Raw genomic sequence first — 22,459 nt, forward strand, 5'->3', positions numbered from 1 at the left:
ATGTCCAAACACATGTTCAGTTTGCATGAATCGCAGCATGTGCACATTCTATCGCATGACATACAGTGCTCTGACTGAGAAAGTAATGTTATTTGTGTATTTGAGCTTGAAGCGTATGTGACAGTGCTCTGTTTCCACAGGGAGCTGCGGTGGAGGACGGGCGTCTGTGTCGCGGAGATCAGCTGCTGACAGTAAACGGACAGAGTCTGGAGGGTGTCACTCAATCTGAGGCTGTCGAGCTCCTTAGACAAACCAGCGGGATGGTTACTCTACAAGTACTTTCAAAAAGACTACCAACATGCTGATAGTGTCACACAATGTCACTTTCCCTAGCTGTGACTCTTCTTAGACCTCAAGGAGATGTCTGAATGATTGTTAAACACAGATGGAGACAGATTCTACAAGTTGTATTTCTCAAAAAAAAAAAAAAAAAAGTCTCCCGAAATGTATAGACTTTTCTAATTGCAAAAAAAAAAAAAAAGTATTTCAGATAAAATGTGAATCCCAACAGTGTGTAAAGTGGGAGAAGCCAATAGAGACTAGTGCTAAACCAGTGGTTCTCAATCAGGGGGCTGCAGGATGACATATAATTATTATTTTTTAATATAAATAATAATATTAATATATTAAATCTAAATAGACTTAAAAAAATCAAAATGTAAACTGGAAAAATTTTCCTCCTTTTCCCCAAATAAACAGTTTTTATTGAGGAACAGCTCAAGAAATAAGAAACTTAAAATTGTGAATAATTTATAATCATCAAAAAGATTGAGAACCACTGTGCTAAACTATATGACTTTGACATACATATCAGCTGTTTTTTTTTGTACTATATTGCTTCACTACCGATTTGTACCATTGTATCTTTATTTCCACTTTTCAGTCTTCAGTATGAGTTATATGAACATAACTGGTATAGCTAATGGCATAACTAACGCTGAGAGCTCACATTAAGCATAATTATTTGTTCTCAATTGATTATTTGTAAGTGTGGTTCAGGTACACATTTAGGTTATAAATCATACAAAAAACATTTATGAAACTATTTAAAGCAAGACTAATATCATAAAAGAAATATTTTCTGACTGTAACTCAATAACGAACCATAATCATTGTGTTTGTATATGTTGTCAGATGCATTACATGCATGTCCGCACTCCACTGTGTCCATTAGAATGACAATCAATATTCTTCAACTCGGATTAGTATTTTTCTACTGTAAATTTACCTGTAAACAAATACATTTTATTGCTGTAAATAATTGTCTATTAAAGTCTACAAATGAAGTATTGAAAGTATACTGCAATTTTAATTGCTGTAAAACAAAAAATAACTGGACCTATGTACGGAGTTGTTTAGCCAAATATTGTATATATCAACAGTTACACAGTTTTTATCATTCTGGGCCAATCTGATCAATACTTGTGATCTGCACCATCAAGCAGAATGGATATAATTGTAACAAGCAAAAACAATACATCTATGACATAATTCTTGTTTTAATTATTGAATTGTACACATTTAGTCATTTACAGAATAATCCTCTGGCTAATATCACACACACTATCAGTCTGGATCCAAAAGTGCTGCCATAGAAAACACTAAGAAAGGTATTATTTATATATCTGCAAGTATTCAAAGTAACAAAAGGAAAAAAGCAAATATGGCAGATACATATTTACATTGTGTGTGTTCACTAAGCTAAGTACAGTGGGTGTCCATGTCTTAAGTGGAAGAGGGTGTATAACTGTGAACAACATTAGCAATATATTAAAATGCTTATGTATTTTGTCATGGGGGTTACATGAGTGAGATGACATTAAGTGCCCTTAATACTGTTTACCTTTGAGATGAATATAGCTTTAACATCATGTGTTAACAGTGTGATGCATGTGTCAAGTCAGATATGCTCGATGAATTGTGAACCATATAATAACTTCGGTGAAAATGTGTGGTCCACCCCCAGCGCCTGGTCCCTGCTGAAAGCAGCTTAAGCTGAGTGATGGCTTTCAGGAAGTGCACAAGTATGACTCACAGACAGAAAAAAGTTCTGTTTATAGAGCTGATGTCATTCAGCCACTCACATCTTTATGAAAACAGAAAGAGTAGGTGTTTTCGGTCTCGGCCCCTCCTATATTTATCTCAGTTCTTGGCCTTTCCTTTACCCCTGCCTTTCCCCTTCCCAGAAGCCCCTGGTTTCTCTTGCTTGATGTCTTTTGCTGGTTTGGCTTTCTTTTGCTGTAGGAATAATAAGAAAGAAAAAAAAACAGAAATCAGGTGAAAAATGCTGTTTTATAATGGAATTTTGCCTATGTGTAGGTCCTGATGGAGTATGCAGACTGGTTCTGCATTTTCTGTGCTGATTTTAGGGCAAAATGTGTGGAATTCTGTAGAATGAATTTAAACATGGTAAAATATGCTATTACTAATAAGTGTACAGCTACGCTGTATGCAATAAAATTAGCCAAAATGTTACAAGTGGTCTTAAAGGATTAGTCCACTTTCAAATAGAATTTTCCTGATAATTCCATGTCATCCAAGATGTCCATGTCCTTCTTTCTTCAGTCGAAAAGAAATTAAGGTTTTTGATGAAAACATTCCAGGATTATTCTCCTTATAGTGGACTTCAATGGACTCCACTGTTGAAGGACAAAATTACAGTTTCAGTTTTAAACGATATCAGACGAGGAATAAGGGTCTTATCTAGCAAAACAATCTGTCATTTTCTAAAAAAAAAAATGCAACTGTATATGCTTTATAAACACAAATGATCACCTTGCAAGTAGTTCCGCCATTCCGCCTTCCGTATTCTTCAAAAAGCTTACGCTGTATGTCCTACACCTTCCCTATTCTACTTACGGAAAAAATGGAACTGGCATCGCATTCGTTACGTAAGTTGGATAGGGAAGGTGTAGGACATACAGCGTAAGCTTTTTGAAGAATACGGAAAGCGGAACTACTTGCAAGGCAATCATTTGTGTTGATTGTGTTGCATATACAGTTTTTTTTTTTTTTTTTTTAGAAAATGACCGATCGTTTCACTAGATAAGACCCTTATTCCTCGTCTGGTATCATTTAAAGCCCTTTGAAGCTGCAGGAAACTGTCATTTTGACCTTCAACAGTGGAGTCCACTGAAGTCCACTATAAGGAGAATAATCCTGGAATGTTTTCATCAAAAACCTTAATTTCTTTTCGACTGAAGAAAGAAGGAAATGGACATCTTGGATGACATGGGGGTGAGTAAATTATCAGGAAAGTTTTATTTGAAAATGGACTAATCCTTTAAAATGACTCAGATTCTTTGACAAACTTTACCATTTGCAACAAACTATACATGTTTATACATATAGGAAAAAAAGTAATTTATCCCTCAGGCTTTCCCTCAGGTTGTTTCAAGCATACTCTATTTCAATTAAAAACAGGGACTTAAGATTTTAAGCTTCAAAAACCATGCAAAATGATAAAAGTAGCCATTATAACTCCTCTGAAGCCATAACAGATCCGTTTCTCAACTCACTGACTCAATGAACCAGTCACAGTGGTTTAAGAAGATTTGGAATATAGAGCAATCGAGAGCAACTTTTATGGTGCTTTTGTGACCTCTTTTAATGCCCGAAAGCTTCAGTCTCTTTGTAATTGTATGAAAAAAGAGTGGAGATTCTTCAAAAATCCACCTTTTATGTTCCAAGAAAGAAAGGAACTCATACAGATTTGGAACAATATGATGATATAAGCACTGAAAGCCTAAATTAAACCTGATCATCATATAAAGCGATCATGTCTCTTCAGGATTTATCCACTCGTGGATTACATTTTTTGAAGCGTCAAAGTTTTAGCTGCGTTGACTTTCAGTGGAAGGACAGAAATCTAAATTTCATTCAAATTCATGTGAGTTTCGAAGATGAACAAAAGTGAAACACCATAAGCCAAGACTATCCCTTTAAGTGTTCTCCCTTTAAATGAGATGTTATTGAATCAACATAATTGGAAAACTGATATATATAGTCGAAATGAAAGCTGCTGGATTGCTGTTTTGGTATACCTTGATCATCGCATCTGTGGTAAGCTCATCGTCTTCTTCCTCTTCCTGGACCTGAGATTCATTGTCAAGCTCTCCTACAAGCTCAGGGTCAACAGCACCTTTACGGCTTTTCTTAACCACTTGTAAGGAGTATGGCATAAGATGGGATTCCTTATTGTAGGCTCTTGTAAATGAAGCTTTCACCTGCGGAAAAGAAAGAAAAAAAAACACAGCTGATGGGGATAAAGTGTGGCATACAGCACCTCCAGATGTTTTCCTGTTAAAACACAATTAGCTCAGACTGAGCAGGCATCTGTCAAAGCAATGAACTGTCAACTGGACCACCGGTTCTTTGTCCTGAAGGGATAACTCTACAATATGCTAAGAAAATCACACACACACCTTGGAGTCTAGTTTAGAGTAAGGATCCGGCTGTCCGCCCCATGTGCTGATCTCCATCATGTTATCAACATCCTCTTTAATGATGTCATAAGCATCTATGAGCTTCACACTCTGATTGGCTCCTTCTGAACCTTGGGACTGAAGAGGCTCTAGTATTGCGGAGCGCAAATACGGCAGGTAATCCAGATTTATTGCTTCCTTACTACTTAACGTCCTGCAGGATAAGAAATAGGTAAGCTTTTAAGAAAGCAAAAATGAGGTTTGAAGACTTCATGCTTCAGACATGGAGGAAGGGAGTGGGAGAGAAAAGTGTGTTTTCTCACTTTAAGCTCATGTGTGAAGCCAGCTCCTGTAAGATGCGGCTGTGTTTGCCAGTTGATGAAAACTTGCCCAACCAGCTGGGAAAGGTTGGAAACTGACTCATATAGCCGCGCATCAGTTCCCCTGGCAACACGCTTGCATAAATTGCCTGGAAATAAATACACACAGATATATGAAAAGCCTTAGCAAAAATACCTGAACTATGTGAAGTTTTGTAATATGTTAGAAATCAGTGCTGTAATAGGACTTTATTCATCTTTTCTGCCTCAAAAAATGCATTTTGAAAATGGCCAGTTGTGGGTTTGATTTTCTTGGTGCTGCTACAGCATTCAAAGCTGTTGACGGAGGATTTGTTGGCCAACACTGATGAGAAGACAATGGCAGGAAGTGTGTTACCTGTGTAGGAAGCAGAGACCAGGTCTGTCTGGAGCGGATCTGTTTGTCTACTAAATCTCCATCGCAAATGCTGTCCGCTGTTTTACTCAACAACACCAAATGATTCTTCAGATTTCCCCTGAAAAACATCAAATGTCAACATTATACCATCACCATTATACCGACTTTTTCATGGGGAGCAAACAAAACACCTTTTTAAATTATCAAAGAGCAAATGTGAATTTGCTCTTAGACAAAATAAATTGATATATATTTTGAATATCTTCAAAATTTGGGAAAATATAGAGATTAACTATCGCCCAGACCTAGAGTACGTCTCTAAAACTCACCCTGCAGCAGCTGGTCGGACATGTAGGTAATTTTCTTGGACAAACAGTGGGGCTAAAGAGTAATCATGAAAGAAAAGGTCTGATTTGTCAATTAATGACATGTGGGCAGTTTCCTCTCCTGAAGAAAACACCTTCCGGCACACATCAAATGGACCCTGCATAACAACACACAGATATTGTAATTTTATACAGTCTACTCAATGTCATCAATGCACCCATGCTCATAAAGTGCGCATAATGTTTTTAACAGTGTGCGCACATACCAGTTTCATGTCTTTCTTAGCATTGTTAGCATCAGCTTTGGCCTGGTCATAGGTCATGACCTTGTCTTTAGCTGACCACATGCTCAGATTATGCAGGATCTAGATGCAGAAATATAATAAAAGTTTTGCAGTGTAAAACACAGACTTCAATAGTAGACAGTGGATCAGTGATAAAAGGCAACAGATTTGTTTGTTAACATCATACCTGCCGAATATCCTGATTGGATGCCAGGATGACTTCATTAAGTGCTGGGGGTGGGATTTTCAGACCTTCTTTGAAAGCTATAGACATCATAGCCCCCTGATTGGGCAAAAAGAAGCATTTTTTAAACATATTTTGCACAGTAAGTGTAATATTGAGTAAAATAAGATTTTTCACTTTATGTTAAGGTGTCATTGAAACAGTGTAATTACACAAAGTACTGAGTAATAAACTAAAAACATGTACTTACTATAATGTTAACTGCTTGCAATTATGCATAATTACTATAGTAAGAACATGTAACAAGTGTAACAAACTCTGTAAAATAATGTGTTTTTTCAGTGATGATATATGTTTCAGTAATGATATAATGTAGGGTTTAAAACCAGTGAAAATCTGGGATTTGTTTTAAAATAAATATTTTAAATGTTTCTAAATCCAAAAAAAACAAAGAAAGGATATGATGCTTATATGATAAGAAATACTTAAGATTCTGCAATATTTCTAGGCCACTAACTACATAAATCAAATGTGTGACACTGATCAACAGTGATTTAATCTGACAATCATTTCAAATGCCAATGCACCTTGATCTGCTCAACACGGGGTCTCTGAAACCGCAGGTCATAGCAGTAGTTGGCCAGCGAGCGGATCTTCTGATGATTGCGGTCATTACACATGCAGATGATGGGAATCTTTGACTGTTTTATCAGACCAATCATTTCCTGTGTGGGTTAAAGGGCAAAAGCACAAGTGTCAAGAACCACAACAACTCTCTGAATACACTGGTGTTCAGAAAAGCATACTGCTCTTACCAAGACTGCACTATGTAGTATATACACTGTGCAAAATATGTACATATTCTGTATACACAGAATACCCATTTGCTCAAAAAGAGCAATATACAACAGAGCTAACTATATTCCAGATTGCAATGACTTGCCCTTTTATTTCCAGTACAATATAACTGGATGTCAAATAAACTGAATTCGTTAATTAAAAAAAAGGCCAAAATTACCATTACCATATATTATATATTGAGCTAGTACTCTATTCCACACACAGCCACTGAACCCATAAGAATTTAGACCCCATCATGACCATTTTTGCTCCTTGAGCACCACCTCTGGTAAAAAGAGGTAATGCAATTGAATGTGAGTGTGTGTGTGTCTACCTGTATTCCTCCTCTGTCTTCATTTCCTGCCATCCCGTCTACCTCGTCCATTATGAGGACATGTTTACTGCTCACTGTCTGAGATGCACCTGACACCATTAAACACAAAAACATACAGTGTTTATATTATAATCAACAAGTTTAATTCCAAGCTATTTTACAGATGCTACCTGATGAATTAGCTATTAATTAAGCTAATTACCTGTATAGAAGTTCTTAATGCTGGTGTTGTTGAGTGATTCTGCGATCACTTCCTTTAAGCTGTTCTTACTGCGGGTGCAGCTCGCATTCATCTCCACGTAGCTGTAACCCAACTCCTACAAGCACATATGAAACTCTATTAATGCTTTACCCAATGCAATAAAACTGTAAAACAGACACACAGCGTTTACAATCATTCACTAATGATTTAATCCTTGACACAATGTTAAACATTTTAAAACGATTACACACTGTTTTTGAATCTTAGTCAAACTAAATGTTAAGCTACATGAGTTTATGAGTGAAACTGAACTGACCTCACAGACGAGAGCAGCAGTAGTGGTCTTCCCAACACCAGGAGGCCCAGATAACAATGCAGCCTTAAATCCAGAACCATCATCTTTACTCCCAAATTTACCAAATTTGGCTGTTTCGCACAGTGTGAGAGACACAAGAACAATGAAAATGAGTTAAATGGAATTTTAGCCTCTACAGTGAAGTTGAATAAACACATTATTCATGGTTTGAATGGCATACTAGTATGTATACTGCATAATACACAGTATAAACTACAATCACAAGTTTAAAAACAATCCAAACACAAGAATAATATACACATTTCTTAATCCATATTTTTAACCTTAACGTTGACGTTCATAGGTTATATGTCAGCTACCCAAATATGAACTGTCCTGTGAACATACAGTAAGAGCAAACTTAAGAGCCAATACTGACATGGTGCTTTTGTACTGCCGCTGTGATGTTTATGCCAATTCTGTAACCAACGCAGAAGCTTGTTAGCACAACTCTGATCCCCCTGCTGTCCAATCAGGTTCTTCAGATTGCGGGGGCGGTACTTATCCACCCACAACAGGCTGCTCCCCTCATTCTCTGGGGTAGTGTGGGATACAGGGGATGCTGTCTTGGTTTGATCATAGCTCAAACTCTTTTTGACCTCTGAACGAGAGGCCCCAAGTGTTCTAGATTTAGAGGCAGAGCCAGGCTTAGACTTCCCCTCTGATGGGCTTCTCTTGTTGGGGCTGGGCCCTTGTGGTGTGGCCTTCTTGGCTGGAGGAGTGGGCTTGCCTCTAGAGTCTGGAGTCCTTGTTTTAGAGGATTTATTCTAAAATATGGAAGATAGACAGAAAGCTCATCAATGCACTAAATTCCTGTGTGTGCAGAAGGGCTGTACAACATTGGAAAAAACAAATACTTTGTATGCATTTAGTTTTTCTGCTATACATATATTGCGATATGAACAAATACAGAACGCTTTGACCACATCACTTGAATAGCTATATTTGGAAAGTATTATTGATTGGGGTGCCTTTGTTAGAGAGTGCATACAAAATAAAAATAATTTTAATAAAAAGCTGAAAAAAGACTTTATACATTGAAGACTTTGTGGATATGAACTATCCATTTAGGATTTTGGTAAAAACTTAAAACATTTGGGTGTTCAAAATAAGGGTATACCAATATTCTGCCAAAATAAAAGCTTGAGGAATTGATGTTAAAAGCACAAGGCTTTGAACACAACAAGTAAATAGTTTAAAGATATAAATATTTGTATTGTAACTCAAAGTGTTAGTTGGTTCTAGTAAAAAGTGAACTTAGGTGTAAACGCCCCTAAAAGTAAGTATTTTCATTATGAGCCTTTGTTCTTTGTGTCTGGATGTCTCAACAGTAGCAATATGAACATATTCATATAAAATTAAATTAAATGTCATACTGCAGTTCAAATCGCAATATCTGCTGCTAAATTATTTATTGGCACATTCAAAATAAAAAAATCTAAATAAAACATTCAGCATCTTTAAAAAAAGACTTGCCATGTGACCATGAACAGAAATCAGAAAATTGAACATGCGAATGTGTCATTAAATTATTGAACTATTAACTTCTCAGGTGGGTTTGGCCGACAAAAAAACTGTGATGCTTTTATTTTGGAACATATTTATTTAATTAAAATCACACCCTTCAGGATATGACCATCGCATAAGCCATATACCGCAGTATTGATTTTATTTTGCTAAATATGTGTGGCTCTAGTGGGCAGTGAGTGCAAATGAAAGAACAGGAGGGTTGAAAGAAGGGGTTGGGAGCTATATTACCTCTGCCTCAGCCGCAATCTCGTATTTAGACTTCTTGCCTGGTTTGGTTCTTATAAGGTCCAACAACTCATCTTCATTAATGATCTTAGTGCCAAAACTCTCCGCCTAAGGGATAGACATTGAAATTACATTAACACGTTTTGTTACAATAACTAATAGTAAATTAAAAAGGTAATTTATAAATGTATTTAAAAAGAAACATACAGAACACCCGTGTTTTAATAAAGAGAAAGAATGACAATTAGGACCTTCTCAGTCTTTGAGGCTCCACTGTCTCGTCCCAGAACAAGGTAAGTGGTTTTACGGCTGACATTTCCTGTGACTTTCCCACCATATCGCTCTATCAGTGACTTAGCGTCATCCCTCTCCATAGACTCTAACACACCAGTCAACACAAACACACAACCCTCCAGACAGTTCTCTGCTCCCTAAAACATACACACACATAATAACATTAAGTTTAAAGGGGCTATATGTAAGATTAATTCTCTTTTTTATTGCCACTGTAACAAAACTTAAACTCACTGTAAAAAAAAAAAAAAAAAAACATTTCCCCGACTTGGGACTTTTTTGCCAGGAAAATCAAAAGGATGTGATGTTTGCACATGCTCCCGAGAGCCTCTTCCATTCTCTAGAGTGACAAGGTGTGCAATGCTAGCTAACGTTAACTTAGAGATAGAGTCTACTAACGTCAACAAACACAAATGTTAATCTATAATGATTCAACAAGGTCATCTACAATGCGTCTGGATGTTTGTAAATAGTATATCGCTGCAAAGGTGTTTCCAACTTCTGTTTACTTCTAAGTGAAGAATATCAGATGAAAAGTATATCAGGACCTTGAATCACGTTCAGTCACCGTTCAGAGAGCGAGCAGAAGCAATAAATTGCTGGCTGCAGTTCACATAACGGCCACCGGTGTCGCTAATAACAAGGGTTTCTGAATTCTACATACAGCCCCTTTAAAGGACAAGTATAATTTGATTCCTGAAAGATATTCATTAATAACAATGAGACGGTGGGCTTTCAGTTGTCGCTGTATTTACCTGTGGTATCTCTTTAGACCCCAGTGCTCGTGGTCCTTCTCTGTTCAGAAAGTTTCGGTAGGCTGACGAATTTGCCCGTTTTTTCTCTAGGTCCTCAGGACTAGTATTCTGAAATATTAGAGACAAAGGTTTGCTCATTAGATGTTTTCAGGCCATATTTTTTGTAAATCTGCTTTGAAACAACATATATTGTGAAAAGCATAATATAAATACAAAATAAAATATAAAACCTTAACTAAAGACCCTTTAAAAACAATTATAAATCTAAAATTGATATTTTGAATATCTTCTAATATAAAACAATCCTAAATTAAGCAGTATATGCAAATTATATACCTCTGGTTTTGTTGGTGAGGTTTTACTGGGTTCACTTTTAGGAGTGGAAATACTCCTTGATTTTGTCATTCCTGTGGGAACACTTCCTGTTTTGGGTGTAGCTGCCTGCTCTGAGCTAGCTGGTGAAATTGGCTCTTTCTTAGGAGAGATCTTAATTTTCTTTTCATCCCTGTCTTTTTTCCTTTGCTCATGCTCTTCATCCTGTCGTCTTTTCATCTGAGCCAGTTTGGAGCTGGCCTTCACAGGACTTGTTTTAGGGGATGGGTCCTTTTTGGGTTTGGTGTCCGATGCAACTGCCTGAGAGCTGCTCTTGGAAGGGGAGACAGAGTCCACCCGAGCCTAAGAAACAAAAAGAATCTTGTAACAAACACAAAATACACGGCTTCCACGTGATCTTTGCGGACAAAAGGTTTTTAAATACGAATATGCAGTAAACTTGATAAAATTTTATTTTCATGAAAGAATAAATTATGAATAACTACTTAAATCAGAATGAGACATAGTGTTAAGACAAACTATAGACTGCTCAGTGCTCACCAACCTTTTTCGGTAAGGGAGCTTCATCCAGCATGGCTAATGTTTTTGCAAATTCCTCATCATCATGAATCTGCTTCTCCAACTAACACAAAAACACACACACAAACAGGTTATGCATTATGCATTTATACATACAGAAAATGAACAATTTCTGCATGATATTAAACTAGATATGAAAAAGTGACCACATTTACATGCCTTTTCCGATTAAGTTATATTCTGGATAAGCCTTAATTCTGAATAAGCTATTGGAATAATCCTGGTACATGATGGTCATGAAGATACATGTTAGCATGCTCTTGTTTGGAAATCTCGTGTGCTTGACAATTATTGCAATTAATTTTTAGTAATTCTGAATCAGCTCATTAATTCTCGTTCATGTCCTTGATTACAGAACATAACATTTGTAGGCACATTTATAGGCACATTATCATGCATGTAAACATTTGTCCTGAACCAACCTCCATGTCTTCATCCATCTGAAGTTCTTTTGCAATGGCTTCATCACTGAGTGACTCATCAGTTTCCTGTGTGGGCTGGAGGAGAACGAACACTGATAAGTTTGAATTTTTCTACACATTAAGCGCACACGAGCACACTTTCGTTCACTCTCTCTACTCACTGCCTTCCTTTTGGTGCTGATATTGGCCACCATTTTCTTCTCCGACCTCTGGACACTTGAGCTCCCAAAGAAGGCCATTACTGAGGTGGGCGTCTGTTTTGGTGGGGTTGGTGCAACCTTTTTCGAGACGGTGGGCTGAGAACTCTTCACGCCTCCCTTTGAGATCGTGTTTGGGGATTTGATTGGAGATTTACTGGGGGAGACTTTTGCTTGTTTTGCTTTTCCTGAATCTGACTCCTTCTTGCCTTTTGCCATTCCATTTTCTTTGGGTTTGGGCTTTTTCATAAATGTATCATCCGAATCTGGAAAAATAAAACAAGGGCAAAAAAAACGAACGAATTGTGATGTACACATCATATTAATATATTTGCAGCATAATATTATACATGAGAAAAATTGCTAGCCGAATTCCTCACCAGAATCAGACACGTAAGTTACTGGGTGTTTCTTCACTGTGGGGGCAGCAGTCTCTTTAGTGCTCTTTTTGGTCTTCTTCTCCTTCTTTTCTTCCTCGGAGTCTACAATAAGATTAGGGAAATATTGTGATATCAAATTCCCAGACTGTCTAGGGCAAGGGGTTTCAATCTTTTAGATGCCACTGTCCCCAAATATGATCATCCTTATGCGGATGACCCCCATCCTAAAATGTAGAAGGCGTCTATATGGTTTCTTGCATAAAGACACAAATTAAACTGTAATATATATATATATATATATATATATATATATATATATATATATATATATAGCACTTCCAAAAACCTCAGGGCAGCCATCTCCACTCATTCACAGTACGTACTTAATAACCACCATGTACAATGTACATAGTGAACATAATGGTCATCATCATAATTGTACCAATATTTGATAAATGCGGTTTACAAACCTGAATCAATTATGATTCTTTTCTTTCGTTTTCCAGTGGGTTTCTCATCAGATGTGGGACTTTTGACCTAAAGAAAGAGGAAAAACAGAGATTGTATAACACTGCAGGATGCATAAAACATTGGCATGCAAATTTATGTAAATAAAGAGAATATGAGAATGAATTCATATTGTAGATGCCATCTCATATTAATAGATACAGTACAATCACAGACCTGTCACAGAAATAAATGACAAATGTACATTAGACTGTTGTTCTACCTTAGTTTTTGATTTCTGTTTCTTCTTCTGTTCTCATCAGTGCTGGTGCTTCCATTTGAAGGTTTGGGCGCCGCAGGTTTGGTGGACGCAAAAAACCTTCGGATGTCCTGAAAGTATCATAAGTGAATTAGAAAAATATATAATAATAATAACATTTTATGTAATTTTACATAGTTTTATTATAATTTTATAATAACATAGGTTACTAAACGTGTTACGTGCAGAGCAACTACCATAGTAACCCCAGGCTGAGTTTGTTCAGTTGCATGTTTACATTTCAAAGTTGACAATAACAAACAGGAAGCAGGTGCTTCGTTAATACCAAAACACAAGCATCTGTACTGTATTGGTATATAGTAACACAACAGCTCATATTGGCCTGTCTGTTAGCAGACAGTCGACTTTGATCGTTAAGTTCTGCACTTTTTAAAAGCTTAAATGTTGCAACACCAAGACGTAAACAAATGAACTCGTAATACTAAATGACGGAAACATGGATTGCTCAGTTCATGAATAGCCTTTGTATATATATTTTTTTCTTTTTGGAGCTCTGGTCTGTTAACAAACACGTTAAGGCTGCAAGTTTGAGCTAACTGCTCTTTCTTTCGCCAAACAGCCTGATCAACTGCATTGAGCTCGTCTCTGACAGTGTCATTTTTTCTATAGATGGTGCATTAATAAGGCTACTCACCATTTTTAAGCATGTGTCACTATCGTTTCTTTATTTTTGAACAGATTGCGGGACAGTAGCGCTACTCCAGTCCTCTTTGGCGCCAATGATTCTCAACGCAGGCGCAGCGTGATGACGAGACGCGCAGATGGAGGAAGAGAGACACACGCGCGGATGAGAAATCCAAATTTCAAATTTACCTATAGAAATGTAATTTTTGGCTTTCATGAATGTGAAAAGAAAAATGATATTTATTTTATAAACCTTATTTTTCTGTTAGCCAAGTATCACATTCATAAATGTAAATTCTCAAAGTGCAAACCTCTTTTTTTAAGATTTAAACGTGAGATGAAAATGTATTTTGACTCTATTGAATTCTCTAAAAACCTGAAGGCTTTGAGAACAATGGATGTGTTTAAGGACTTGGCACTTAATCTGGACTGAAAGACTGGACTCTGGCGTATTGTTTTATTGTTATATGATGATGACAATTGTTGTTATTGTTTTTTTGTTTGTTTGTTTTTCTTCTGTTAAACATTAAAAAAAAAAAAAAAAAAAAAAAAACACGCGCGGATGAGATTCGGCTGGTGTCTTGATACAACACATTAAAAAATACAATAATTATTATCTTAGATCTTCTAAAACCCCAGCTGTTATTGGAATTCTGACGCGTTAAGAAATCAGTTCAACAAATATTGTATAACAAATTAAACCATATTAAGAGGTAAAATATATGATTATTTATATAAAATATTATGTCTAATGTTATTATTAGAAATTTATAAGAATGAAAACTGCTTTCTGTGAAGATGAAAATGAACCAGAAATCTTTTGTGCCTCTGACCCCCAAATATGATTACCTTTGCGCAAGGGACCTCCATCCTCAAATTTTAAAGGCATCTATATAGTTTGTTTCTGTATAAAGACCTAATTTAAACATTTCTGAAAATTAATTAAAAAAAATATTATAAATATCCATAATAATATTTAGTTTCTATTAGGTTAATTATTGATTTTTTTTTTTACTAATATTTAGCACTGTACTGTTAGAAGTATAACTAATTTACTTTTTATTATTTTAATGTAATTTTTGTTTATCTTTTATTTAGCTTAATCTTTTTATTTATTTAGTTCTTTTTTTTTTTACAAAAAATTTAGTTCTTTTTTTTTTGTTTTTCTCTAAACATTTCCACAGACCTCAGTTTGAAAACTTCCAACTTATGTTCTGGAATTCAAGTCTTCATATGCAATCCCATTTCCAGAATTTGGGTAAATGCAAAAAGTTGTAAAATGCAATAAAATCAAGAATCTGTGATTTTTTAAATTCTCTTTAACCTTGAAATGACAAAAGTAAAAAAAAATAAAAAATTAGTTTCCACAAACCAAATTAATGGTATTTTGTAAATATAAACAAATTTAGATTTTGATGGCAACAACACACTCCAAAAAAAGTTGGGACAGAGGCTAAATAAAAGTGAAAAAGTTATTAACTATCCAAGTTAAACTGTTTTAAAAAAGTCTACATTAAGCATGTGTAATAGTTGAGGGTATCTTGAATGGGTATTAAAGGAGCATCTCTGTCTTTGCAAGTATTGGTATTGGCTCACCACTTTGTGCCAAATGTCATGTGAGAATTGTCAAACCATTAAAAAAAAATCACATTTCTCAATGCAACAGAATTCCTAAAGAATTTAGGCCTGTCAGCATAAAGCATTTAATATTGTGGAAAGATTCAGGGAATCCAGAGAAATCACAGTCTGAGTAGGACAAGGCAGGAAACCTCTGTTGAATGTGTGTGACCTTTGAGCCCTCAGACGGCATTACATGAGAAACCATCATGCTACTGTGTTAAACATGGACACACGGGCTCGGGGGTACTTCGGAAAACCATTGTCACTTAACAGAGTTTGCCGCTGCATCTAGAAGCGCAACTTGTATCTTTTACCTGTTACGTAAGGAGAGTTCTCTGGGCCTGAGCTCATCTGAAATGTGTGCTGTGGTCAAATTAGTCCAGCGATGGGTAGTATTTATGATACATGTATTTCAAATACGTATTTCAAATACAAAATAGTATTTTGTAATTTGTATTTGATAGGGTTGATGAAAATGGCTTTGTATTTTGTATCAAAATACTTTAGTGTTTTGTATTTTTGTAGTTTTAAAATACTGTAAAATACTTTGTAAGAAGTCTACATGATGACATCATAAAAATGCAGCCTCTGATTGGTGCTTACTCAATAGTTTGCCCAGACTTGAGTTCAGAATAAATGTTAAGTTTTGGTGTTCGTTTTAATAGCCTAGGCTAAATGGTATACCAATTTACATGTTCTTGAAAACTATTATAATGAGCAGCAGCCCCCTATATTTATGATTAACAATCAAATGATTAATTAGTGCTGTGAATACAGGTGCCATCAGTTTTCTTATGAATTACTTGTTTGTCATTGAGTCAGTGTTGCTGATGCAAAGTAGACCCTTCGTTACCAAACACCAAATAACTAAATTAGGATACAATTATGAGTCATGTGCAAACTGTTAAACATTAAACTGTGGGTTATTTTAAAACTATAACCTTCATCTGGGAGATCATGAATATTTGTTCTGTTAAAGCCAAAATATGTACATTTTCACCACTAGAGGTCACTTGTTCAGTCACTTATCCTTGTTTTTGTGGAATCATGGGAGGTGTTGTCTTCACGTCTACAGCCAGTGGAAAAGAATCGGGACGGGACTCGATCAGAAATCACGTTTATGGATGAGAGTGTTGTAGTATGAAGCAGAGCAGGGCCGAGTGATGTTGAACGAGACCGCTGGTGCAATTGCTAATGAGAGACAAACACAACGCATGTCTCGAGAGCAGTGGAACTTTTATTATGCCACAGTCACCAGTCTAACTTATGTGGGGTAATGCAGCACTGTTTATCATATTAGATACATTTGTGTTGAATGTTGTTATAATGCTACTCTGCGTTCACTCGGCGGCTTCTATGAGACACTTGTTGCACACTGCAGTAAGCTAGATCTATATTAGTCATGGTAAAACATGGTACTTGCGGTAAATCAAGAAAATGAGATTTAAACAAGAAGCTATATAACAAGATTATTTTTCTTTGGTGTGTCCATGGTTTCTACAAAATAAAACCAGAAATCAAGGGTAACGCTGGTATGATGTCATTGATAAGTGACGCAACTTATCCTGGTTAAAATTGCGTATTTCTCTGGATTTAAACATTCTTGGAAACATTTGGGATAATGTAAGTAAACAAGTCAAAAATATAGCATTGTTCTAGTGGTTTTTTGGTTATTTTAATCAAAAAATCCTACTGTACATATTGTGCCTTTAACTGGTTGCATATGTCAGATTTATTGCATGACTCCGGCAGAGAAAAGCTATCAAACATTGTTTACTTAATCAACTGTCAGTGTAATGGTGAAGGGATCAATCAAATAGGCCAATTGATGGAAAGTTTACAGTGAAATTTCATGCTCCCTCGTAAAAGTATTTTTTGGTATTTTTAAAATACAAAAATACAGTAGTCCATTTTGATACATGGTGTGGCTGCTGTATTTTGTAGTTTATTTTGATGCATTTAAAATGAAGGTATTTTATTTTAAAATACATTTTGATGTGTTTTTGCCCAACCCTGGATGAGTCCATGTTTCAGCTTGTTTTTGGGAAAAAATGGCCATTGAATTCTCAGTCCCAAAGATGAAAGGGATCATCCAGACTTTCATCAGTTACAGGTGCAAGAGCAAACATCTGTCACAGCATGGATGACATGGAAGCATATATTGGTATTGTACAGAGACATATTACTGCCATCAAGATGATATCTTTCCTGGGAAGCAAGACAATAGGCTTGTTCGAGATGCATTGGCGATGCGCAGACTGATCGGCGTATAACAAAGTACCGCAAAAGCGATTCAAAAACAAAAGGAGTCATATACTCTCCAAACACTCTCGTGGTACTTTGATGTCATGCGCCAATCGGTCTGCACAGCACCAATGCATCTCGAACAAGCCTAATGCTAGGCCTCATTTTGCACATGCTACATCGGTGTGGTTTCATAGACACTCAAGGGATGTGCTTGACTGCCTGCAGTCCAGATCTGTCTCCTAGTGAAAACAACTTACATATAAAGCTAGCGAGGCTTAAGCTGGTCCTAGACTAAAATGAATGCAAGCTGTTTTAACTGATAGCAACTTGCACTGACATCTTAAGATATGTCAGTGCCATTATTTTGTCTCAACATGTAAACAGTACTTATAAAAACATTAGACATTCATTGAGGTTGATCAGATACAATATGGTTTTAGCTTAAAAATTAAAGCTATGAATTTTATAAGCTTTCGTTCCTAGCAATAGATTTTGCATCAGCCCACATTTTGCTAATCACACATGGACCCCTTCTCATCTACCATACCCCGTCATGCATTTGATTAAATGGTGTTAAAAACAATTGCACACAAGTATTTGTTGTCGAAAAATGTGAGTTGGTCTTTATTAACAGGTATTACTAATAGAAATGACTAAAATGTTAGTCATCTTGCTGTTCCACCACTGTGCCCTTCTCACTAACATAGATCCCATCAAGGAACTTCCTGATGTCCTTCTTTCTCACAGTGGTGGCCTGCTGGATCAGTGCAGCTGATGAAGAGAACAAGAGAGAAAAAGAAAAGAAAATTAAGACAAACCAACTTAAAATGACAAGGTAGTGCACCCAAGAACTCCCGTGTGCTGCAAGAGCTGTATAGAAATCAGTCATGTTACATGCAAGCTTAGCCAGTTATTAAAGCTGTGGACTCAAACACCTGAAGTATTAACATGCTTAGATGTATGTGAACGTGCAATAAAGCCCTATAAAAGATGGAGTGAAGTAAAGCCATTTGGTGTGCAGGAGATGGTCCATTCAGTCCAAACATCGCATCATTTGAAATTTGGCAAAGATGATTTGGCAGTTTAAACAATGAACATGAAAACTGAAAACACAGAGACGTTCAAGGACAAAAAGCAGGAAAACTAGCACAGAAAAGAGCCGATAGAAAGGCGAAGGACGGCAGCGGCTCCTGTCGCCCTGTACGGCGGTCTCATTCTAACCTCTCGTGGTCTCTACGACTCGGGCTCCACTACAGTGCCCTTCTCAGAGACGTAAATACCATCCAGGAACTTTCTGATATCCTTATTTTTCACTGTGGTTGCCTGCTGGATGAGGGCCGCTGAAACAAGAAAAGCTGGGGAGGTGAGGCATGCACACACACAACTTGCATAATACCAGTCTCTCTCTCTCTCTCTCTCTCTCTCTCACATACCTACTGCATACACCAACTCTTCCACACACAACCCAATCAAGAACATTCTCTTCAATTACTACACAACTAATGGTTAAGGATGGGGGAAAAGAAGGCTAAAAATGTCTGATTCACAGAAGTCTAAATACATAATCAGGACCTGCAGGTAAAAGCAAATTAACTCAGAGGATACAGGGATGCTCAACTAACACAGACAAGGTGAGGGAGGGTACAGTTTAGGCTTAGATTTATGGGTTCCCACAATCAGTCCAGTAAAGGAAGTAAATCTCATTTAAAATAAAATTTAGGACATACAAATGTCTATTAAAAAGAAAAAGAGGCCGAGTCACTTTTGATAATTCAACAATCACAAAAACACAACATCCTTGTGCACAATCCTGGGATTAATGGATTAGTTCACCCAAAAATGACATTTCTGTCATTAAATTACTAACCCTCATGTCGTTCCAAACGTTTTTTTTAATCCCTGATAGAAAGCAATGTAGTTACCATCATTCAAAGTCCAGAAAAGTATTCAAGACATTGTTAAAATAGTCAACGTGACTACAGTGGTTTGATTTTAATGTTAAGGATGAATGCCTGAACGCCAGCTCATTATTGGCCGGCTCCTGTGTCAGCATCAAACGCATGCAACCTGGTGCTCAGGTTAACAGCGAAGGCCAATACTGAGCCACCGTTTGGAAGTAAACACGGAAGAGCTGAACTGCGTACGAGTGACAGGGTAGAGAAGAAATTGTTGAATAAAGTCGTTATTTTAGTTTTGGTGCACAAAAAGTATTCTCGTCACTTTATAGCATTAAGGTTGTACCTCTGTAGTCACGTTGACTATTTTAGCGATGTCTTTACAACTTTTCTGGACCTTGAATGATGGTAATTACATTGCTTTCTATGAGGGATTAATAAAAATAAATAAAAAATCCATCAAATATCTTAATTTGTGTTCTGAAGATGAACGATGGTCTCCTAATAGGTTTGGAACGACATAAGGGTGAGTAATTAATTTAATGAAATAAGTGAACTAACCCTTTAAAACAGAAACCAGAGGACCTATAAGTAAATCCAATTTGTCTTGTTTACCACAATTTTAAATTATTTCAAATTAACATTGCTAACAGAATTCATAGACCCTTTCATGTGCAAACAGACCATCATGTGGTTTAAAATCATGTGAACCACTTAATGTCAATGAGATCTTGAGTTGCATGTATCACTCAGTCATATGTTAGCACAGTACATCTTTAGATGCTCACCTGAGTTTGACACCAGCTCAATGTCATTACCCTCCAGAACCAGCTCGTCTTTTTGAGCAGCAGACACTGCACATTGCACACCTATAAAAAAGACAAAACAAAAAACAAAAACTTAATTCTGTAACCACGCATGTCTGCAGCAAAATTAAGGGGTTTGCGGTGACGGACATTACACCAATTCAGCCTTTACACATACCTGGTCTCATGCGGACACGGCGGATGTACTTCTCTCCCAAGAAGTTTCTGATCTCCACCAAAGAGCCGGTCTCCTGGATCACCACGTTAATGGGGAAATGGGCATATACAGATCGCATCTTGTATCTGAAGCCCTGGAGAACAAATGAAACATGCTTTACATCACACAGTCCATTTCTTTAACTTTGTGCAAATGCACCAAAATCGAGTACTTACCAGGGTGACCCCCTTGATCATGTTCTGAACATGACTGCAGATGGTGCGGACTGTGGCCAACTCCTTCCTGTTACCCCACCACTTGTCCACTCGCAGCTAAAACAAAAACAGATCATCCACTGAAATTCCACACACATTAACAATGCATGTTTACATGCACTTATGTCAAAATGAATCCAATCTGATTTCACAGTTGTTTATATGAAACACTAAAATCTGATTCACATTTGTTTACATGTGCACTACATGTATTCAGAACAAAACTTCATTGTCAATGTCACCAGACCAACTGCAAATATAATTGGTGATTTTTGCCTAATGACATTAGAAGAAAACTGACAGGTCAGAAGAGCTTTTTAGCAAATATTTAATATTCAGTTTCCTCAACTGACATGTTCGTGATACAAATATACACGTTCCATAGATATAAAACGCAAACATACCCGTCATGACACTGCATGTGCAAAGTATTCTTTGAATAAGAATCAGAAATGAGTCATGCAAGCATTTACATGGTTAATTTTTCCCTATTGATCAGATTAATTCAGGTCTACCTTCCAATCCAATCTAATTTTTTAGGATTGAGTTCAATCTGACTGCTTGAGTGTTTGCATGAAGGTTTTTCAGTCCGAGACATTTTTTGGGTTTATGTAAACATAACTATTGCAAGAATTGTGTTGTATTTAATGCAGATTCATTTTGTATGCATGAAGACTGCAAACCTTCTTGTGTTTCTTGCCCAACAGACTGAGCTCCAGGTTAATGTGGTTGAACTCTCGGCGGAGAACGCCACGGGGTCCCTTCACAGTAACTGTGCGGCCCTTGAGGGACACCACAACTGCAAGAAAACAAGACACAATTTGATAAAATTGAAGGCATGGAATGGACAAGGAGAAAACGGTCTAAACTATATAAGCGAAAAGTGTGTGAATGGTTAGGACGCGACGCATGATATTTGACATACCGTTGTCGGGGATGTCCACTGTCTGGTTACTGAGAATGGTCTTCATTCTGTAGAAAACAACCACAAGGCGGTCAGCAAAAACATTATGTCTATCACAAATCCTAAAAGTGTCTTCAATAACTGATCGACCCGGCGGAATCTATCAGAATTAGCAGTCATTTACACCCTGGTAGGACTGTTAGCGTGTTTTTAAACTTTCTAATCGTTTTTTTTTTATTACTAATGTCATAATGAGAAAAGCATGACTTAATGTCAATGTGCTTAATGAATGACTTGTATTTGCTTCGGCCTACACGTCTGGCTAACAGATAAACACTGACCAGACATACTGCGATTATCAAACAGCATCGGGTTTTCGGCACTAATACAGCCACAGATATTTTCATCAACATGTAAATAAAGTCCTGAGACACTAGGCAAACTCAACGGATTTGACATAACTACAGATTGTGCTTGATTAAAATGCACAAGAACAGGATGCGCCATGTTCTTACCTCGCCGATTAAGGGGGAAAGGAAGGAGGAAGGGCGTGATGACGTAAATGTAACCCGTACGTTATGCGTCAGCCGGTCTGCAAGGCACGACCAAGCGATTACAGATTCTGATAATCACGTTAGTGAAGCAAAATTACTGAGGTTATCAGTAAAGCTTATTCAATTAGATTTTAGAAATATATTTGTATGTATTTCATATGCACGTTAATATGGAAATGTATCACATGCACTGGTCTTTCGGGTATATA

At 36.8% G+C, this 22,459-nt stretch overlaps 3 protein-coding genes across 11 annotated transcripts in view; 1 reads left to right on the forward strand and 2 right to left on the reverse strand.

The window, feature by feature from the left end:
• si:dkey-92j12.5 (multiple PDZ domain protein) overlaps positions 1 to 1,249 on the forward strand; it is a 58,066-nt gene extending 56,817 nt beyond the window's left edge. For all 8 annotated transcript variants that reach the window (XM_048197676.1, XM_048197675.1, XM_048197668.1 and 5 more), the window contains one exon: positions 141 to 1,249. In XM_048197676.1, coding sequence (XP_048053633.1) covers positions 141 to 189 — 49 coding nt within the window. In that variant the 3' untranslated portion in view covers positions 190 to 1,249. The remainder of the gene's footprint in view (positions 1 to 140) is intronic.
• Positions 1,250 to 1,481: 232 nt separating this feature from the next.
• Positions 1,482 to 13,347, reverse strand: rfc1 (replication factor C (activator 1) 1). Its single transcript, XM_048198425.1, is given in 25 exon segments — positions 1,482 to 2,238; positions 4,044 to 4,226; positions 4,425 to 4,638; positions 4,748 to 4,893; positions 5,142 to 5,259; positions 5,471 to 5,625; positions 5,734 to 5,832; positions 5,939 to 6,034; positions 6,523 to 6,660; positions 7,110 to 7,198; positions 7,312 to 7,426; positions 7,628 to 7,737; positions 8,046 to 8,433; positions 9,425 to 9,529; positions 9,673 to 9,852; positions 10,471 to 10,578; positions 10,807 to 11,145; positions 11,348 to 11,425; positions 11,805 to 11,879; positions 11,966 to 12,267; positions 12,382 to 12,483; positions 12,852 to 12,918; positions 13,112 to 13,146; positions 13,149 to 13,218; positions 13,330 to 13,347. Coding segments are annotated over 25 exon segments (3,426 nt in total). The 3' UTR covers positions 1,482 to 2,142.
• A 4,908-nt stretch (positions 13,348 to 18,255) lies between these two features.
• rpl9 (ribosomal protein L9) lies at positions 18,256 to 22,316 on the reverse strand. 2 transcript variants are annotated; one of them, XM_048197680.1, is made up of 8 exons: positions 22,212 to 22,312; positions 21,718 to 21,764; positions 21,476 to 21,591; positions 20,754 to 20,849; positions 20,539 to 20,671; positions 20,343 to 20,423; positions 18,881 to 18,999; positions 18,256 to 18,430 (listed from the first exon to the last, which is right to left on the reverse strand). In XM_048197680.1, the coding sequence occupies exons 2-7, from the start codon at positions 21,761 to 21,763 to the stop codon at positions 18,893 to 18,895; spliced, it is 579 nt and encodes a 192-aa protein (XP_048053637.1). In that variant the 5' UTR covers position 21,764; positions 22,212 to 22,312; the 3' UTR covers positions 18,256 to 18,430; positions 18,881 to 18,892. The 2 variants fall into 2 exon arrangements, with proteins under 2 accessions (XP_048053637.1, XP_048053636.1); XM_048197679.1 differs by lacking the exon at positions 18,881 to 18,999 and having other exon boundaries at positions 22,212 to 22,316.
• Positions 22,317 to 22,459: the final 143 nt, after the last annotated feature.

Source organism: Megalobrama amblycephala, linkage group LG7 (genome assembly GCF_018812025.1).
Source record: "Megalobrama amblycephala isolate DHTTF-2021 linkage group LG7, ASM1881202v1, whole genome shotgun sequence".
Taxonomy (NCBI): Eukaryota; Metazoa; Chordata; class Actinopteri; order Cypriniformes; family Xenocyprididae; genus Megalobrama; species Megalobrama amblycephala.

Bases quoted from the DNA above. Each gene is read 5' to 3' on its own strand.
- rpl9 (XM_048197679.1), bottom strand. From the start codon at position 21,763: ATGAAGACCATTCTCAGTAACCAGACAGTGGACATCCCCGACAACG. The intron at 21,592-21,717 runs GTATGTCAAATA...GTTTTCTTGCAG, and splicing joins AGTGGACATCCCCGACAACG to TTGTGGTGTCCCTCAAGGGC. The intron at 20,672-20,753 runs GTAAGTACTCGA...TTTGTTCTCCAG, and splicing joins TGATCAAGGGGGTCACCCTG to GGCTTCAGATACAAGATGCG.